Here is a 21,215-nt window from a genome sequence, read left to right on the forward strand (position 1 = left end):
CATTTTAAAGCAAAGCTCTGCACACCCCAAAATAGCCAATTACTGTGGCAATCACCTGGAAAGCCTTCTAAAATGGTGGATAATTAGCAAAACAAAATGGTAGACTCTGAAAATCCCTGTAGTATTTTAAGGGCACAGAGTCAGTCAAGCTGCGTATTTTAGAACCCCCCTTCTCTCCCTTTATCTCTTTCTCTCTGTTCTCATGTAACTAACAATAATACAGATAAGTGTGAAGCCAGGAATTTTAATTGCCATTGATAAAAAGTTACAGGGAACATCTGTATTGCTTGCCAAACTAGTTAGGGAAATATGTATCTGTGACGTAAATGCTGTTTTATATATGTGATGTACACCCTTATTTAGTCATGAGTCGGGCTAAGTCATTTTCGCTAGCGAATAAAAAGGTTTGTTTTCCTGAAGTTCGTATACGAATTCCATTTCTGGTTTCCAACAACTGTTTGCTGCTACATTACCTGCTTCCCGTCTGCAGCCTCCCCTGCACATCTGCTAAAAGAGCATTTTGTCTGCAGGTTGGGGAACACATGCAATTAGCACACGTTACATGACCTGCATATGTGTGAACCTAGCCTGTATCTTCTTCCAGAAAAGACACTTTCATTACAATAATTTCATGACTAAAACCCAGCTGTAGCAAACTATTTGCATGGAGATAGGTATATGCTCACTTGGGAGATTTCCTCTCACTTCTTGTCTAGATAACCACAAAGGAAGAGAGTTAAAACTGATCTCCAGGAGATCTGGAAACTCCTCCTTTTGGTGAGGCTGAGCCCACACAGCAAGGTTAACTGCTTGTTTAAATCTAAAGCCCCGTACACACATACCGATTGTCGGCCGTAAATATTCGGCCGCCGACCGATCGGCCGATTGTAGGCTTGTTAGTATGATGCTTCCGACAGCCGACAGCGCGTTTTCGGCCGAACAGAATCTGTCGTGCAGACTTTAAAATATTTGTTGGCCGTCACCAGAAAGGCCGATTGTTCGCCAGTCAGTACAGATTTCAGCCGACAGACAGCAGATTAGCAAGACTGGGCATGCTCAGAAAAGAAAAAAGACAAGGAAAGTTAACCATCACATGACATCACTTCTGCAGTCGGCTGTTGTTGGCCGACAAAATTCGTGTGCAGTCTTTTGCAGTTTTCAACAGACACGACAGCCCTGGACAACAGACGGCCGATCGTTCGGCCGACGATCAGTACGTGTGTACGGGGCTTAAGGGGCACGCAAAAAAGGATCTACTTACTTGATTCTCCCTCCAGTTAGGGTGACCACATTTCCAAACTGCCTTTTAGGGACCCCCCCCCCCCACAAAAAAAGATAATTTTTGATACCTTTATTTTGCCAAATTTTTGGGGTGGGGGTGTCACAGCTTCAGCTCTGAGGGGTTCATGCTGGGACCTGTAGTCCTTAACTTTTGGGGGGTCACATCCCCAAAAGTGAAGGACTACAAATCCCAGCATGAACCCCTGATATCTAAGGATGTGACCCCCCCCCCCCCCCCGAAATTGAAGGACTACAAGTCCCAGCATGAACCCTTGAGATCCAAGGGTGGGACCCCATAAATATCATGGGTTCATGCTGGGACCTGTAGTTCTTCACTAGTTTAGGGGGGGTCGCATCCTCCAAAATTGAAGGACTACAAGTCCCAGTGTCACTATTCTCCCTGAAATGGAGGTTTTGAAATTTGAAAGATATCTCTATTCCTGCCTAAATTCTGTTGCCATCTGGAGTGATGTCTAGCCACCCCTTTCTATTTCCAGTAACGAATCCAAGGACACTCCACCGGAGTCTCCGCCCATTTCAGGAAGCCCTGTGGAAACAGAGGGCTTGGCTGTGCTGCACCGACACACACCAGGGTGGACATCACCAGAGCATGGCGGGCTGTGGTTGAGAGCGGCGGGCTGTGAGGTGTCATACAGCGGAAAGGCAGCTCTGCTACAGATGGAGAGGGGGGTGTGGGCAGAGGGTGTGTCCTGGACGAGTCTGTACGGCTGCTCGGTGTCAGCTATATATATCGTGTAGGGATATAATAGTTCCACCGCTGGCTGACACACAGCAGGAGGCCCCTCATCTCCAGTGACAGCTTGGATCACCACTGTATTCCGAGACACTGTATTGTCCCAAAAAGGAAGATGCCTGGGACCCGGAACAGACCTGCAAAATGCGGGACTGTCCAGGGCAATCCAGGACACGTGGTCACCCTACCTCCTGGAGTCTCCTGTATACTGCTAGACTGGTCCCTGTTGCATCTTCTGCCCTTCGCTCTAGTGGTCTAAGGTCGTGACATCATCAAAACCAATACAGAGTTCAATGCCCTGCATTGGGCATGAAGATGCTGGGGGACAGTCCACAGGACAGGTGTGTAAAACTGAATTTACCATTCCCTAGATGATGATCATTGTTTCTCAACCTTTTTCATTCAAGGCGCCCTTTAAAATTCTGCACAATCTTGAGGCATCCCATTCTAAAGTTTAAAAAAATTAAACTAATAGTTTCACATAATGAAGCAACATCCACACACATAGGACACACGATGTTACAAAAGATTTATCCATCCAAAGCATATACACCTTCGTACACCGATACTGACTACTAGTCCAATGTCTCTCTTTTCCCTAAGTTTCTCTCCCACACTTAGCCAATGTGACCCCAGTGCTGATGGAGAGGGGCAGGGGAGCAGCTAGCAAGGATACTTGGCAGGCGCCTAACATCCTCCTTATGAAACTGATAAAGTAATTGGTTATTAGGATGCCGGCAACTGAAAGTTGTAATAGTGCACAATAAAGACTTGTGGCTTTGTGTAACTAAAAGATAGGTTTGTTCCACCCACTGGCTTATATACAATTTTTTGGCAATTTTTAGACATTACGCCAAGGCACTCCTGAAGGAACCTGAAGGCACCCTGGTTGAAAAAGGCTGCCCTAGACTAAACAAGCAGGTAACCTGTGCAGTGCGGGTGCAGCCGCACTGCAAGGGAGAATTTTAGGGTTTCCCAGGGTTTAGCTTTAACCTGGGTATATACACATCAACCTGCAGGCTGAACTAAAATAATCTAAGAGATTCCCCAATCCACACTATACAGCACAGATGAAGGAATCTCCTGCTGTAGCTGATGTATTTTGCCGCCTGTCAGAATACCCAAACAGGGGCTGCATATAAATGCAGTTACTGTTCAATTGACAATTTTTAGCCCAGCTTATTGAATTTTTAAATCAAAGGATATTGAGTGCGAGGTGGTTAAAAGGGGTGTATTTCCCTAAAGCACCACTAAATTCACCCATTCCAGGTCCATAGACCTAGAACTAAACTGCTAGAGGAGTGGAAGGACAGTCTGCCTACTGCTCTAGTTGCCAGATTTAGGATTTCTGACTCATATTGGGCAAACTCCCTTTCAGCCTCTCTGCTTCTTGTCTTGGTGTGTTATGGTGAATGATGTCAAATCCCCAGATTACAAACAGGATAGGTCCATTAGGTCTGTTCTCAAAGTAATTCTAAACAATCACTTTGTAAAACAACCCATTCAGTGTAAAATAGAAATGAAATGCAAAATATTTTTGTATAGATATAAGAACACGTTATCAATACCTTTTTCTCTTTCTTTATAAGTGAGTACATTCCCTCTGTTCTCAGCTGCATAAAAGCTGGGGGAGAAGCAGCAGCACACTGAGATTCCCAGTCAATGGCTGTGCAGCGGGGGCATGTCAGGACATGGCTAACTGGCCATGTAGTGATGGGGAATTGCTGACAGGTCCGCCGGACAGTAGGTGGCAGCATTTGGTGAGCAGCATGATGGCCACCTGGCGGTTTCCAGGTTCAGTGTGACGTCACACTGCTTCCATTTGTAAGTATGAGTCGTATGTAAGTCGGAGGTTTGTAACTCAGGGAATGCCTGTATAAGAGATGGCAGAACAAAGCTGCCCCGGGGAACAGGAAATATAAATCTGGCCTTGATTCTAATTCTTTCTAACTCCATACAACCCTTAACAAAAGCATTGGCTACAGTTGTGTAAAGTAACATCAAGTCTGTCAATGTACTATTAACTTTATAAGCTCATATTAGGTTTAGACCAGGGATGCTCAAACTACGGCCCTCCAGCTGTTGTTGAACTACACATCCCATGAGGCATTGTAAAACTCTGACATTCACAGACATAACTAGGCAGGATGGGAATTGTAGTTCCTGAACAACTGGAGGGCCATAGTTTGAAGACCCCTGGTTTAGACAGACAAAGCCATTTTTAAAGTGTCATTAAACCCAAAAATATTTTTTAACTTTTCACTCAAAAACTATTTTCCCTAACTATGTGTGGTGGAAAATTTTTAAAAATAGATCACTAGAGAGAAAATACTCCTGACACTCTTCCATGTTGCCAATCTGTCCCTTTTTTAAAAAAAAAAAATACTGTACAGTACTGTTATTGATATTTTAATGGATTTTTCAAAAATAGTCATGTAATTGTCAGCTCACTGCAGCTTGGGCCCAATGATATGAACATACTTCATTTGCATGTGCAAGATAAATTCACCATCTGAAAATTAGCTCCTTCCAAATATTGCCCACTGACTTTTGGGGGAACGTTAGTCAGGTGTCTACTGTATGTCGTTATTTTATCTTCTACATATGTTATTTATGCTAGTTCATTGTTACTTAAAATTTTTCTGGCTGATTCTGTAGGGATTAGTTTGTATATGACTAATTTCCTCTGCAGATGTCTTTTGGGGGTATATACAGTATATATGCAGGGGACCGACTTTCAGGGGCTCTGGTGTGGGGAGTAGACCAGTGAGGACTAGTGCTATGATGTAACCCTTCTATCTTCCACCATCCTTTCAGGGTGCGTGTTCTCTGGGAAACCACGTGTTTTGGACTTTTGTTACAGCACAAGTTTTCTATGCACCAATCTTTTACCACTAGGGACAGTGGGATCCGTTCACAGAACCAGATCGCATGCGGTATTTAGGGCTTTTCCCAAATACTGCATACAATCCTAAAAATGTCAATTTACTATTGATTTATGCATAAAAAAAATAAAAGCTTGGTAAATACCTCATTAAACAGGAGTGAAAGGCAATTCACAAATGATGGATCTAAATTCACAAATGATGGATCTACACAGGGGGACATTTTTTTGTTTTTGTCACTTGTCAAAAAGTGCCTACTGTCTTTTTTTACACTACACTTTTTTGTGGTGAATGAGTAAGGGTAATATGTACTCCATACTCATTCACATGGGGGGGGGGCGGGATGTGGGGGTCCCCTTGTTAAAGGGGGCCTCCAGATTCTGATAAGCCCCCTGTCCACAGACCAGGGTTGTGGGGAAGAGGCCGTTGTCCCCATCGACATGCACCCCCCTTATGTTGAGGACATGTGGCCTGTTAGGGTTTAGAAGGGGTGGAGCGCTTGTTCACCCCCCCTTCCTGGCCAGCCTGCTTGCATGCTCAGGTCAGGTTCTGGTATGGATTCTGGGGGGACTCCATGTCATTTTTTATTTTCTACATTTTTCATTGCCGGCAATTTTTTTGGTTTTTTTTTTTTGGTTTTTTTTTCATTGCCGGCACATTCAGGTGTCAGCGAAAAACCCCGCTGACATCTGATGACTCATCGGATGTTAAGGACATGGCAATTGCCCGCTCCCTAACAACTATGAGAGTTACTGGTTGTTAAGGACGCTGATGGCTGCCCGCTCCTTTACAACCAGCTATTTACAGTCTGTGTTAAGGATGCCGGCTACTGCTAATGGTAAATTACCGCAGGCTTTCACTAGTAAATGGCTGCATGACTTCATAAAATAACAGATGCAGTATTTTAGTTGCGTTTCTTAATGAATGCAAAAAAACGTTTTGAAAAACACTGTGCGGTACGTTACCACATACTCAGATGCGGTAAGATACCACTTTGTGAATGGAGCCCTGTATCTCAATTCAGCAGCACAGACAATCAACCTCAAAAGATATCACACAGCCAATTATATATTTATCAACTGCACATATATGGGAGAGATATTTTGAAGAATTATGTGATTTGTTCATGTTCAGTTTCAAGTCTGCAAATAAAGGACTAATGGGCCATACACACTATAAGATTTTCTGAAGACTTTTTCCTTTAGATTTACCCAAACCATATAATATGAGGTCAAACCTAAACACTTTCAATTTGTATGCAATCTGGCAGGCCCTTGCATTACATCGAAAAGGTAAATCTGAAGGAAAAAGTCTTCAGAAAATCTTAGTGTGTATGGCCCTTAATGAAAAAAGTTGTCAATATCACTTACTTGGAAGAAGTGTCTGATATGGGAAAACAAGTGTACTGTAACTATGGTGTATTACAGCATGAATACTGGGAGTTAAAGCCATTTACCCTCTGGGTAGGAGCACACTAAATAGGGGTAAAACAGCGCATACAACCTTCTGGGATGGGGACACTGCTGGGGGGGCAGCCCTAAATGTGGAGGGGGACCGTTGTGCTTCTGGGTCCCTCACCTTGTGGCTCGATCTCGTTCTTGAAGCTTGTTGCAACCCAGGGTTGGTCTAAGCCTGGCCTGTGGGTCATCAGAGTGAAGTTTTACATATGTGTACACAATGTAGCGGGCTTGTGACGATCGGGGCATTGAGTGGGCTGTTGAAGATCGGGGCACGTTCAGCATTCCTGCCTTGAAATTAAGTTGAATACTGTAAGTGAGAGGTCAAGATGAATCTGTCCCTGGGTTCAAAGAGTTTACTACTGAGAAAATACAAAGATGTGAATTGTGAAGTGCTACCTAATATAGCTTGTGGTTGCATAACCTGCCCCTAGGGGGCATCCTCCCTACAAACTGGAATAAGGTCCCATTACCAAGTTACAGAAAGTTTAAAAAAGGTATTTACAATCAGTCAAATGCTGTAGTATGTGGACCATAATGGTAATGCTGCTATAAATTTCACTTATGTCAAAGCATGTATGATTAGATTTAGTGACACTTGAATAGTTACAGTATGTCTAATATCAGGATCTCATGACAGTGAAAGCACCAAAACATATGATTTTCTTCTGCTGGCTATCCAGTGACATGCCTGTTAAAGGGCAAATAGATTTATATATACTTTTTTTCTATATTAGAATATACAGGCTGATGAAAATATAGTCATCCAGTAGATTTACACTAATATTCTACATGAGAAAGTGAGTATAAACGATGTTAAAAAATCATTAAGAGCTGACTTGTATAGGAGTGACCCAGGTCAATACATTATTCTAGTGAGCCAAACTCTGGTCTTATAATTATTTTTTAAAAGCTGGCATTTAAATAAAAAATAGATAAAATGTCATTTTAACCATCCCACACGCTAACCTTTTCTACTGCACGGGACTCAAGCCTAACCTCTAATCCTCTAAATGTCATTCTACACTATAGACAGGGGTGTACCAGAGATACTTCAATAACAGAGCTGCTTGACCTGTGGTCTCAGTGCTTAAGTGCTTGTCTACGAAATCTATCTTCTTCCATCCTATGAAATCAATTAAACTGCAACTACACTGTGACAGACCTAAATTCAGTTTATTAAAACAGTTAGGGCATTTTATTTGACTATACAGGAATTCTGGAACATGCAGTTAAAATGCACCTGTAGCCACAACATATACCCCAAACAAAAGGTATCCATACACCGCACCCTTTATACCATGGATGGCCATGGTAGCATTAATACAGTACAATAATAAATGCCTTTTGTTTTGTACTAGTTGGTATACCGTGACAGGTGCATTGCCAAGGCTATACAGGCTTGCTAATACCTCTCCTCTCCTGGTGAGCTTTAACCTCTTCGCGTCGAGCTCGCGTAAATATGCAGCCTCTCGATGGCCGGGCCTTGGCGCCAATATTTGCATGCATTAGCGCCAACAGTGCTGCGCAGAAAGCGTGCACTTTGCTCGCTCCTGGCACAAAGACTCACGGCAAGTTGTCGATCATGTGAATTTTCCAATCGTGTCATCACCGTAACAGCCAATCATGGCGGTCACATGGCCATAAGACTCGCCTGCTGTGATTTGACTTCCTGAAAAAAGACCGGCTATGTTCGTTCTCTGTGGTCCCACTGTATGTAGGAATATAGCCAACCTCTTTTGCTTGTTTCTGACATGGAATAGGAACTATGGAGTATGGGATTTGTAGTGTGCATAGTAGATAATTGCACATGACCACAACTAATACGCACTGTGTACTCTGTCTACACATTATTATTGTGCTGATCAGATAGCCATCTATTGGTTATTTGCTGCAATTGCATTCTTTTTCTTTTCAGAAAAGAAACAGGAAGTGTTTTGTATTTGTTAATAAAGTTTTACCCTCACATCATTGCAGAGCCATCTTCCAGAAGCACACCAGTGAAGCGCTCCTTTTTTTCCCCCTTTGATACACATATGTTTGTAAGTATGTTTATTGTTTGTTAAAGTTTATGGTATATTTGGATTACATCACTATGTATTTGCTGTGGGATTTGAAGGTGGGCTCTCTCCAAAGATATGTGTTTAGGCCCCTCCTTTTCGGTGGGTGCCCCAAAGAAAGTTGCTTTCCATGGGGGCACCTGTGAGTGCTTGCTCCCTAGTCCCAATGGCTCCCGCTGCTATCAATCTGTCGAAAGAGAAGGGAGACAGCGGCAGAAACTGCTGCTTTCGTGCATGTCGCTGGATTGGATTGGGCTCAGGTAAATAAAAAGGGGGGTCTGGGGCGGGGAGCTGCAGCACAAAAGGTTTTTCACCTTAATGTATAGAATGCATAAGGGGAAAACCTTAAGGCTTTAGAACCACTTTAAGGAGCTCACAGAGGATGTTTCAAGGAGGCAAGAAAACACAGTAAGAAACTATTTAATGAAAAAACATGTAGCAACCTCCTAGTCAGGTGCTAGGTAAGAGAGTGTAGTTTTGGCTCTCTCTGCTTACCAGAAGAGCAGCAGGCAAATTTTTTGTGCACTCTGCTTATCAGGGAGCAGGATTGGTAGTTAGGTCTACTCAGTGTGCCCGGTGTGTGATTCATCTGGTCTCAGGGAGTGTCCCCAGCTGATCCAATGGGGAGGCACGTTGGATGCTGGAGGAAACCTGACCAATGACATACAAACTTTTGGTACTCTCCCAAGGGGTTGGCACAGTCACACTCCTAAACCCTGTGAACAGCCTTCCCAGAAGCGTTGAAGCTGTTATAGCTGCAAAGGGTTGGCCAACTCATTATTGAACTCTACGGACTAAGACTGGGATGCCATTAAAGTTCATATGCGTGTAAAGGCAGACTTCCCAATCATTTTGGTAATAGAGTGTATATAGGGCCTTGGGAGGAAGCAGTTATATCAGGATCATGACTGCAGCTGCAACCATGACCCTGGTATAATTTTTTAGAGCTGGTAATCCATTTCTAGGTAAAAGTGATCCGAGTGGCTCCACCCAATCACTTTTACAGCGCACTGAAGGGGGCCTTCCTCCTGCCCACTGCCTGTTGGAACAGCGCTGGGGGAACTTAACAGCCCTGTGCCACTAAAAGCAGCCGGGTTGGCTAAGCACAGAAGAGGATGAACATCAATTCTTCCGTCTCCTCTGTGATGAATGAAGCCAGAAGAACTGAGGATTTTGTCATTTCCAGTTTCAGTTCAGAAGCAGCTGATCAAACAGATCTCTGTTTGATTAGTTGCCTTGGAGGGCAGAGGAGGGATCAGGGGTCCTTTAGACCCCTGGTCACTCAATAAAGAGTAACTGTCACTGTCCAATAAAAACCTTTATTTAAATACAGTGAACATTTTAGCTAGCTAGATGGTAAGTGCACAGGAAATGTTTTGCATTTTGAGGTATAGACTTGAGACAAAACATGAGACTTTTAAAAATGGCTGCTTCCACAGTTGTGGCCCTTCAATAATTACTTGTGCTACATTTGATATTTTTCTCAGCATCAGATCTATTAAACAAGATTGAAAAAAAAAACATATAAAAAGAAAAAGAATTGGCAGCATGCAAAATAAGACTGTGTAAAAGGGGTGCTCAACCAGTGGCCTGTGGAGCCCTCTTATGGGGTCTGCGACCTCAAACCAAGGAACCACATGCCCTTTCTCTGGAATGGTGGGTTGACGAGCCACGATCGCGATCAACAGGTTGCTGACCCGCCATCCCAGAGCATCAGAGTGCCTTGAGCCACCACTGGCAGTGGAGGAAAAGGCAGTCACAAAGGGAGCAGGAGCCACAAAAGCCAATGCTTCCTCTGTAGCATTGGCTCCTGTCCCAGGCAGAGATGCACTTTGCCTGGGACCTTTCTCGCAGCCTAGAGAGCGATGCCAGCAGATGTGGGAGGAGGAAAAGGTCAGTGTTATAATCATCATATACACTACACTTTTGAAATAGGCATATTAGCACTTATAAAAAAGAGTTATTAAGCTGCTTTCACACTGATCCGCAGGTGCAGCGAGTGCACCTGGAGCTTTCCTGCGGGTTACCTGCAGTGAGCCATAGACGTCTATTATAGTTACATAGTTAGTCGGGTTGAAAAAAGACAGAAGTCCATCTGGCTCAACTAATAAAAAACAAAAAAACAGTAAAGAAAACCCAACCATACAATCCCATATACACAATCCTATGCCTGCTGTTGATCCAGAGAAAGGAGAGAAAACCCCAGCAAAGCATGATCCAATTTGCTACAGCAGGGAAAAAAAATTCCTTCCTGATCCCCTGAGAGGCAATCGGATATTCCCTGGATCAACTTTACCCAGGAAAGAATCCAGGTGTTTTTTAAAGCAATCTAGTGAGCTAGCCAGAACAACCTCTGAAGGGAGTCTATTCCACATTTTCACAGCTCTTACGGTGAAGAAATCTTTCTGTATTTGGAGATGAAATCTGTTTTCCTCTAGACGTAAAGAGTGCCCCTTTGTCCTCTGTGTTGACCTTCACGTGAATAACTCAACACCAAGTTCACTATATGGACCCCTTATGTATTTATACATGTTGATCATATCCCCCCTTAATCTCCTCTTCTCAAGAGAGAATAAATTCAGTTTCTCTAATCTTTTCTCATAGCTGAGCTCCTCCATGCCTCTTATCAGTTTGGTTGCCCTTCTCTGAACTTTCTCCAGTTCCCCGATATCCTTTTAAGAACTGGTACCCAAAACTGAACTGCATATGCCCGATGAGGTCTTACTAATGATCTGTACAGGGGAAAAATTATATCTTTCTCCCTGGTGTCCATGCCTCTGTTAAAACAAGAAAGGACTTTGCTTGCTTTGGAAACTGCAGCTTGGCATTGCATGCTATTATTAAGCTTATGATCTACCAGAACACCCAGATCCTTCTCTGCTATGGATTCCCCCAGTTCTATTCCCCCTAGTATGTATGCTGCATGCATATTCTCAGCCCCCAAGTGCATAACTTTACATTTATCTTATTTAAACCTCATTTGCCACATAGTTGCCTAAAGAAACAGTGCATTGAGGCATGGAAGTTATTCCACTGCAAAGCTTGGTGTCATCTGCAAAGACTGAAATGGTACTTTTAATCCTAGACCCTATATCATTTATAAAGATATTAAAAGTAACGGTCCCAACACTGAACCTTGGGGTACACCAAGAAGAATCATTAACCACTACTCTCTGAATTCTATCTTTCCAAGCCTGTAGACTTTACCTTACAAATTAGCCATGTGTGGGGAACTGTGTCAAATGCTTTTGCAAAATCCAAGTATACTACATCCACAGCCACCCCCCTGTCCAAGGTTTTACTTACCTCCTCATAAAAAGAAATCAGGTTTATTTGACAACTTCTGTCTTTCATGAATCCATGCTGTCTGTTGCTTAAAATATTTTTTTTCCAGCAAGAACTCATCTTTTATTAAACTCTTCAGTATCTTCCTGACTATAGAAGTTAAACTAACAGGTCTATAGTTACTTGGCAAAGACTTTTTAAATATAGACACCACATTGGCCCTACGCCAATCCAGTGGTACTATTCCAGTCCTTAACGAGTCCCTGCAAGAGTTTTAGTGTGCTTTCAGAAAGTGCACTATACCCGCAAGATGTAATAGAAGTCTATGGCTCAGTGCAGCTAACCTGCAGGAAATCTGAAAAAGCACTGCACTGCACCCACTGGAAAACCGCAGCACATCAGTGTGAAAGCAGCCTTAGAGGGGGTTCAGGACAGTTAGGGCTACATTTGTGGTTTGGGGGGCTGTAAAGCCCCATCATTCATCGTGACCCACGACTGGTTACCAAGTCACTTAAGTGGCCCTTGTTCTCAAAGGTTAAAGCACCCCTGATTTAATCAATAAAACCTTTAGGTACCAAAACACAGACTATTGTCTACAAGGGATGCATAGCAAGTGCCAAAGAGCCATATGGGTTAGGTACTAGGGGGCCACAATGTCCTGACCCTATGAAGTTAATTTCCTAAAACTGGAGTGTGCAAAATCTGGTGCAGCTCCACATAGAAACCAATCAGCTTCCACGTTTTATTGTCAAAACTTAACTGCTCAAGCTGAAGTTAGACTCCGATTGGCTACCATGCACAGCTGCACCAGATTCAGTGCTCCAGTGTTAGAAAATCTCCCCCTACTTGACACTGTAACTGCTTGGATCTTCTTTCTCTCTTGCATTAATATTTTCTTTTAATTGTTTAGCAGTTCTCCAAACAGTAATGTATAAATATGCACAGACATTCTTATTGTTCTTATCCTTACCCCCTACTTTCTTGTTGTTTTTTTTTTTTTTACCTGCAATATTGCAGGAAAAATATGGCAGAAGGGGGGAAAAGCTTTGATTCACAGATAATCTTTTAAAATTTCTGATTTGCCTCTTTAGTAAATACCACTAACCTTTAGGGACGGTCTGGGTTGTAGAGATTTGGGCATTTTTGAAAAGTGGTCATTATAATATAAATAGGAGTTGTAAAGCAAGATGTTGTTATACTATTTGATGTTTTCTGCTCAGCTATAACAAGCACATTCTACATGAAATGGTTCTTGACTCCCACCAGCATATTTTAACGAAGGTCTGATGCCTCCAATAACAGATTTGCTAGTACCGTTGCGTTACAGAAAATCTTTTCTGGGCCATAGCACATAATTAGGATAACTGTACCGCTTCAGGTTACTGCAAGCCAATTACTACATTGAAGACAGCATTGTCAGATGCAGCATCTAGTATTGTATGGATGTTTCTGTTTAATTTTGCAGCAACATTCCTTCAAATAAACCATACATGCCTATTTGTAAATCATCGTAATTATTGTGTTTGCTATGGTATTTAAAAGCCCTATTATATCCAAAGTGCTATACGATGATCATAAACATACAGTGATTACTACAAGCAGACACTAAAATTAACACATTTTTAAATCTAACATGAGAAAGCAACACAAAAGAAAGAGGTGCTTTGTGGGAGCAGTGAACAAGAAAGGTGTTTATTATATATACTAGCATGCAAACGAATATGTTTTTGTCCCAAAGTTATTATTTTCTTTTTTTTAAATTCTGTTTATTGCATTTTTGGAAAACAAAAAAACAAGGTACAAAACAGAGCCGTTGGGGCATACCCAGGCTCAACAAAACATAAAAACTAGAGAACAACAACAAAAAGAACAGAAAATTAAACTAGAACCACCAACCCCCCAACAATGGCTGCTGCTTAAGAGAGCATGTGCAAATCTCAGGCATCCTACCGATACTCCAATGCACGTAAAACCAATCCACCGCAGGCCCAATGTGCTCCAGGAGGCACGAGTATCTTACAGCACTATACACATAATGAGACAATCTAGAAGTTGGATTAAGGCACATTAACATCCGTAATATTTTGGTCATCGACAGTGTCCTTAGCTTCAAGCCACAGATCCCACACTTTATGGAATTTGTTGGGTACGTGTAGACCGCTGTATATAATGGTATTACCGAGTTCACCAGAGCTTTCCATTGTGATAATGAAGGGGCCCCAGAGTCCTTCCAATGCATCACCACCAATTTCCTAGCGTAGAAGAGCAGGAGTCCCAACAAGGTACGAGTGGCAACAGTATGGGCCAACACATTCACAAGCCCCAGGATACAGGTCTCAATCCCAGAGGGCACAGTGATGGTAGTCAATCTAGTGATAAAGCCTAGGACCTCAGTCCGAAATCGTTGCAAGGACGGACAGTGCCAGATCATGTGAGCATAGGAAGGGGCGCCAGAGTTACAGCGCCAGCAAGTGTTGGGGATGTCAGGAGACACCCTGTGTAGTCTAGAGGGCGTGAGGTGGAACCCAAAGTTATTATTAAAGGGGAAGTCCACCCTAACACTAAAATCTCAAAATCTACAGGCATCCACCATCTAAGACTAACGTATCTAGCTCTGTAAAGAAGAAATCGGTATACAAAACTTTTTTTAAGCGGACCCGTCTGGTCTCCAAGCTCTGGAGAGGAATGGCCGTTAGGAAATGAATGGGAAGTGACGTAACCCAAAGGGTTACTATGGGGCTGCCTCTTCTGCACCCGCATACACTGTGAAGTTGCAGCTGATAGCTCAGTGTGGAACCAAACCGGATCGGCTTCAGAAAAGGTATGTATAGCGCAGAGAAAGAAAAGGACAAAAAAGAGGCAGGACTTTGAATATGCCTCTAAGAACACACCACACACAGAATATATAAAATGCAAAATACTTTTATTAAATTTACACATCATTTCAAAAGCGTCTATCAGCATTAAAACATGGACATTGGTACCATACAGTGCAAAGCATCATGGAATATATTGTGAGAACATAAAGTTTGTATATATGTTCAATGATGGATAGGTCAACGCGTTTTGTGGAAACGACACGCATTTACAGTATGTAGCTTTTAACTTTAGCAGTGATATATAGCTGTTAAGTGCACCATCAAAAAATAAAGAAACACAGCAACAGAGAAAAATCTCCAGATGAGGGTCACGCCTACAGGCCCATGGGAACAACCCACCGCTGAAGGTATATATAGATAAACCTCTAAAGATGTAGTAGGGATAGCATTATCCACTGGCAAGTAGGTCTTATTGTGTTTTGTATATAACATATAACAAAGTTACAAAACGTAACCAGCTCAATGCTGTGCTCTAGATAGCCCTCAGTGGCCATCCCTGGCCCTGAAAGGGTGAGTAAAGCAAGGGTTCATGCTAGGTAGACATGAGAAACCTTTTATTAGGACAGCATTAATTTAATAAAGAAAGTAAGAAAAAGTCTCACTCTCGCTGTAATAATTTGTGAACAGGGAGCAGATAGTATATACAAGTACAATGACTACCTGCTGTCACTAACTGCAGCTCTCACTCTGATTGCGATGTCCGAATGCACTTAGGACCCCCAGCCCAACACATATTACCTGTTCTGACTCGGATAACAAATTCCCCCCCTGCCCCATCCTGCCCTGCATCCGGTAATTGGATGTAATTTTGCAGACCTTTTCTTCTTGTTTGAGCTACAGTCCTATACCTACCTAATAAAGTAAACCTAATCCTAACATTATAAGAAAAAATGGTCATGATCAAAAATCAAAAGAATGCTATCTTGTTGATAATACAATCCATACAACATTAACTTTTTTTTTTTCTTTTTGCATCAAGTATCCAGGATGCTCAACTTGCAAGGATTTTTCCAGCACATCCCTCAAACTGTTGGAGGTGTGCTGCCCCTTTTGGCATTGCGCACCCATCCAGCAATTTTGGGCGTGGTTATGGACTGTGTTAAGTCGGTCACGACAATTACCATAAGACCTGTCTGTTGGGCCTGGTAGATCCATTAGCATCCAAAAAGGTGATCCATACACTACTTACACTGCTCCCATACTATGCATGAAAATAATAAATTTTGTTGTGGAAGAAACCAGTGGCCCCCACCATCATGGTCTGGAAGGCGTTGATAAATAATACTTTACCACCTTACGAATCTACATTTCTTAATAAAGGGGTACCTGATAAATTTCAGAAGGTGTGGGGGCGGTTGGATAGATGATAATTCTACAGCCTCAGAATAATTGTTCCATGGTTAAAGGTTCGTAATGTGGGCAAGATGCTGAATATGTGTAGGCCTTGATGGGCACCTGACTTAGTTACTGTTGGTATTTCTGGGGTGATGTGGTATTGCCTCTGTAAATCTTACTTTTTTTCTTTTCATTATTATTGGTCTTGGAGCTCATTTGTTCACTGGTGCTGATGCGTTGTAGTACTGAATGTTAAATCTTTCTCTATGTTTGTAAATTTATTGTGAAAATTTAAATAAAAATAATTTTCAAAAAAAAAAAAATCCAGGATGCTCAGAAATGTACAAATAAGCTCCATTATGAAATAATGGTTGTAAAAATTCATTATTTACTGAAAGAGACTGCAGTGTTGAGAACCTGCTTTGCAAACAGTGTTAATATTAATATCAAATTTCAATTTTGTTTTAGTCATAATCTTTTGACTAAAATGCCATTTAAGTTTTAGTCGTATTTTAGTCATCTGAATTGTTTTAGTCATATTTTAGTTGACTAAAATCTCCAGTATATTTTAGTCTACTAAAATCGAATGGGTTTAGTTAAATTGTAATGCATTATTTAAGCATTTCTCTAGAATTTCCAAACACATATACTCCTGGAGTAAAAATCTAACAATATGTAGTGGGGATGGGCAAGAAAATGGGAGTGAGGGAGTGCACAGGGCAGAGAACGGGTCTGGAGAGGCTGTTATTTTACTTAGTGCTAAGCACTGCTACCTTGCTGGGAGGGGAAAGACTCACCATGTGGTTTGCAGGGCATTGTTGCAGAACTCCCAGGCAGCAGGCAGACAGAGGGAGCCTGCAACTCTCAGCCAATAAAGCTTGTCGGGGGCTGGGGTTTTAACAGACAGGAAGAGCTCTGATGAAAATGGAGGTTCAGGTAGGTCCCTCCCTCACATTTTCGTTATGTTTTAGTTCATTGATGAAAATTGGAATTGATTTTCATCATAGTTTTCATCAATTGAAGGACACAAACTAAAAGAATATGGGGCAAAAGTCTGGATTTTCAGGGTACTGTCAATGACCAATAGTAATGGTATGACACTGATGGAGTGTATTATGTATAAAAACATTTATTTTATTCAGGTAGGTCCCTCCCTCACATTTTCGTTATGTTTTAGTTCATTGATGAAAATTGGAATTGATTTTCATCATAGTTTTCATCAATTGAAGGACACAAACTAAAAGAATATAGGGCAAAAATCAGGATTTTCAGGGTACCGTCAATGACCAATAGTAATGGTATGACACTGATAGAGTGTATTATGTATAAAAACATTTATTTTATTATACATCATTAATAACATTAACTTTTATTCTATCACTGTTCTCTTAAAGTGAGCCAATTCAGCGTTTTCATCAGTTGACCTAATATGAATTTTATTTTCGGTAATTCTCATTACTGAAAACATGTAGCTGACGAAAATTATGACGAAAATTATGACGAAAATATTTTCATCAACCAAATGAACACTGCTTGCAAAACAGTTTTTCCTGAAAGAGTCTGACATGTAAAGACAACAGTCTGGCAATATTGTCCTAGAAAGAGAAATAGCCCTAAGGACTGCCTGCCATGTGAAAAGGATGGCCTGGTAAAACTGTCCAAGAGAATTTTTCATTTAGTCACTCATGCAGACACTATTCTAGAGAAAGACCCCTGGAGAATGACTGGTGTGGAAGGAGCATGTCATGTGGAAAGATATAAGAGAAAGATAGAAAGTCTAGAATGATAAAGTCTATAAAAAGCTTGAAGATACTGCAGAGTTCACCCAGTTCAGGGAACTGTTTCCCCTTGTCCCCAATCCCAGTCACATGACCTGTGAAATCTCTTAGGGGCCACATGGGACTGCGCCTCTGAAGTCAGGTAGGAGAAGACTTAATAACTTTCATAAAGATTAGTGTGGGTTCGAATTTCATCACAGGAGCCTATAGACACACAATTGGAGTTCCAAGCAATAGCCCTGCTAGCTTGTAGGATCAACTCCTTTACACAAGTCTTGTTTTAGGCCTCATACAGACTGGCAGTTTGTCCAGATCTTCTGAACGACCTTTCCCTTCAAAAGAGAAAGGCAGCATTAAAAACGTACCTAAAGCCACTTTTTGCAAACATGTCTCGGCGCATTCACGACATCAGGCGTTCAGGTTTTCACTCATTTCATTGGCCAGAATATTATTCTACTCTGGCCATTGAAATGAATGAATGTTCAAGCGCTAAATAAGCCTAGTGCTTAGACACGCTTAGACGTGTTTAGACGTTTATGCACATTTGGACATTTTGTTTCTGCCTCTAACTGCCTGCAAGGACACATAGGCATTAATTTACTAAAGACTGGAGAGTGCAAAATCTGGTGCAGCTCTCCAAAGAAACCAATCAGCTTCCAGGTTTTATTGTCAAAGCTTAAAGTGGAGTTCCACCCTAAAATTACACTTCTGTCCATCTTCTTGTGCCAGGTCACCTTAAAAAAAAATGGATAATCGCATTTTTTTTTTTTTTTTTTATTTACCTTGGATTCGAAGAAAATATACTTACCTTACTTTCTCTTCCTCCCCTCGGCGGCCAAGGCGAGTCATCACTTCCTGGCTTGCAATGATTCCTGGGAGCTGAACGTCATCGCTCCCAGGAATCAATGCGCCTGCAGCGGCCCCGACGTCAGTTCCGGTGCAGGCGCCGGCATACCTTGCTAAACAGCTTTTGGGCATCCCCAGAAGCTGTGCAGGGATGACGCTGCAGCCCCGGAAGTGACGGCGGGGCCGGTGCAGTGCATCGTGGGACCGAAGAGGACGCAGAAGAGGATCTTCAAGCTGCCCACACCTGAGATGGCAGCGCTGGACAATACATTTTCAAGGTAAGTATTTCTTCTTGCAGGTAAGTGCAACCCGGGACAGTTCAGAGGCTATCCATTGTGGAATGTACTAGCCCTGACTGTCCCGGGGGTATTTTTATGTCATTTTTTTTTTTTAGGTGGAACTCCGCTTTAAAGAGTTACTAAACCCACAACAGTAAAATCAGTCTGTATATGCAGTAAAGCATACTTGTTATACTCACTGTGGAAGGGGTTGATCCTCCACATTGTGTAAAAAGGCTGTTTGATTCTGTCTTCTCCAAACCTCCCCTTCTTCTACTGTCCCTAACCCATCTCCTTATAGAACAGAGCCCTGGGGGTTAACTGCACATGCTCAGTTTGGTATGTATGGCTAGAGAGTTTTTCCTTTTTTTTCTTGGGAGGGTGAATGTGAACAACACAGGGCGAATCAGCACTGTCCAGACAGAGGGTCAGGGGTCCTGCACCCTCATAGGACAGTCAGAATAGAATGAAAACCCCTCCTATAAACTTTACCCAGTGCTCTGCTGGACACAGATAGAAGTCACAAGACTGCTCTAACTGGGGATGAGAAAAGGTATTCAGCAGTTTATAATTACTAAAATAATTGCATTTCCTGTGTACTGTGGGAGACCAGATATAGTGAATGCAGGGTCCTTGGCAGTGTTAATTTCGTCAACGATTCAGATGACTAAAATACGACTAAAACTAAAATGGCATTTTAGTCTTAAGACTAAAATACGAGTAAAACTAAAATGGCATTTTAGTCTTAAGACTAAAATACGAGTAAAACTAAAATGGCATTTTAGTCAAAAGACTATAACTAAAACTAAATCGAAATTTGTGGCCAAAATTAACACTGGTGCATGCTCAAAGCTTAATACCATAAATAATAACATATTAGATTTTTCACTCCAGGACCAGCAGTAGTATATAATATAATAAGTTTGGAAATTGTAGAGAAATGCTTAAATAATGCATTACAAATTACAATTGAACTACACCCATTCGATTATAGATGACTAAAATTAGTTTTAAGCCCCGTACACACGTACCGATCGTCGGCCGACCGATCGGCCGTCTTTTGTCCCCGGGCTGTCGTGTCCGCTGAAAAGTGCAAAAGACTGCACACGAATTTTGTCCGCCGACTGCAGAAGTGATGTCATGTGATGGTTAACTTTCCCTGTGTTTTTTCTTTTCTGAGCATGCCCAGTCTTGCAAATCTGCTGCCTGTCGGACGAATTCTGTACTGACTGGCGAACAATCGGCTGTTCTGGTGTCGGCATACAAAAATTTTAATGCTTGCACAACAGATTCTGTTCGGCCGAAAGTGCGCTGTCGGCTGTCGGAAGCATCATACTAACAAGCCGAAAATCGGCCGATCGTTCGGTGGCCGAACATTTTCGGCCGACAATCGGTACGTGTGTACGGGCCTTGAGTCAACTAAAATGTAGGCCGTTTTAGTTGACTAAAATATACTGGAGTTTTAGTCGACTAAATACGACTAAAACTAAAACACTTGCAGAAGACTAAAATGGGACTAAAACTAAAATGCCATTTTAGTCCTAAGACTAAAACTAAAACTAAATTGAAATTTGCTGCCAAAATTAACACTGGTCCTTGGTTTAGTAACATTTTAATTGAACAAGCTGACGTTAGAAGCTGATTGGCTACCATGCACAGCCTCACCAGATTTTGCATTTTTAGTAAATCAAGCCCACAGGCTAACACGGAGTGGCATTTAGAGGCAGAAAAACAAGTAAAATACCCTTAAAAGTGAGGTTTTTGATACCCAGTGTGCATGAGCCATACATTTTTAGAATATTATGATAATGTGATGATGATTATTCTTACTGCTGATGGGAAAAAAAGTGTGGCAGACAATCATACAGGGAAAAGCTCCCTTTGCCTCAGCTGCCTATAGGCCCATGTTTACATGGTAAATCTAGCACTGTGATAATGACATCCCACTGCATTGTCAACATTTGGTGATCAAATACCTAAATTCCAAGGCATCTGCATGAGGTACTCAGGCTTAGCAATGTCTCTTTAAGTACCATATATGAGATCTGACCATTTTTGAAGACTAGTTCAGGCAGATGTAGCTGAAAACTTAAACAAAGGGAAGCAAGAAATTTTGGCCAATTCAACCAGTAGCATTCATGGAGGACTTGGATAATAGTTTTGGATAGACGTAAAAAAAAAAAAAAAAAAAAAAACACAACAGGTACCTCTATCCAAGAAAATAACCTGTGGGCAGTTAGCAAAAAATCTACATTAAAATCATACTAAATTTGGGGTAACATTTACCTGTGCCCTTCTGTAGTACTGCTTGGTTATTGTCTGGTACCTTTCTTGCCCAGCCGTATCCCTATAAAAAAGAAAAACAAAATGTTTCCTG

The 21,215-nt window shown here is 41.8% G+C and overlaps 1 protein-coding gene across 1 annotated transcript in view; it reads right to left on the reverse strand.

The window, feature by feature from the left end:
• RAB15 (RAB15, member RAS oncogene family) overlaps window positions 1-21,215 on the reverse strand; it is a 141,654-nt gene that overhangs the window by 64,548 nt on the left and 55,891 nt on the right. Inside the window, exon 3 of the mRNA XM_082275023.1 lies at window positions 21,125-21,185. Within this exon, the coding sequence (XP_082131149.1) occupies window positions 21,125-21,185 (61 nt within the window). The remainder of the gene's footprint in view (window positions 1-21,124; window positions 21,186-21,215) is intronic.

The sequence above is a fragment of the Pelophylax lessonae genome (genome assembly GCF_965119305.1).
Source record: "Pelophylax lessonae genome assembly, chromosome: 13".
NCBI classification, from domain to species: Eukaryota; Metazoa; Chordata; class Amphibia; order Anura; family Ranidae; genus Pelophylax; species Pelophylax lessonae.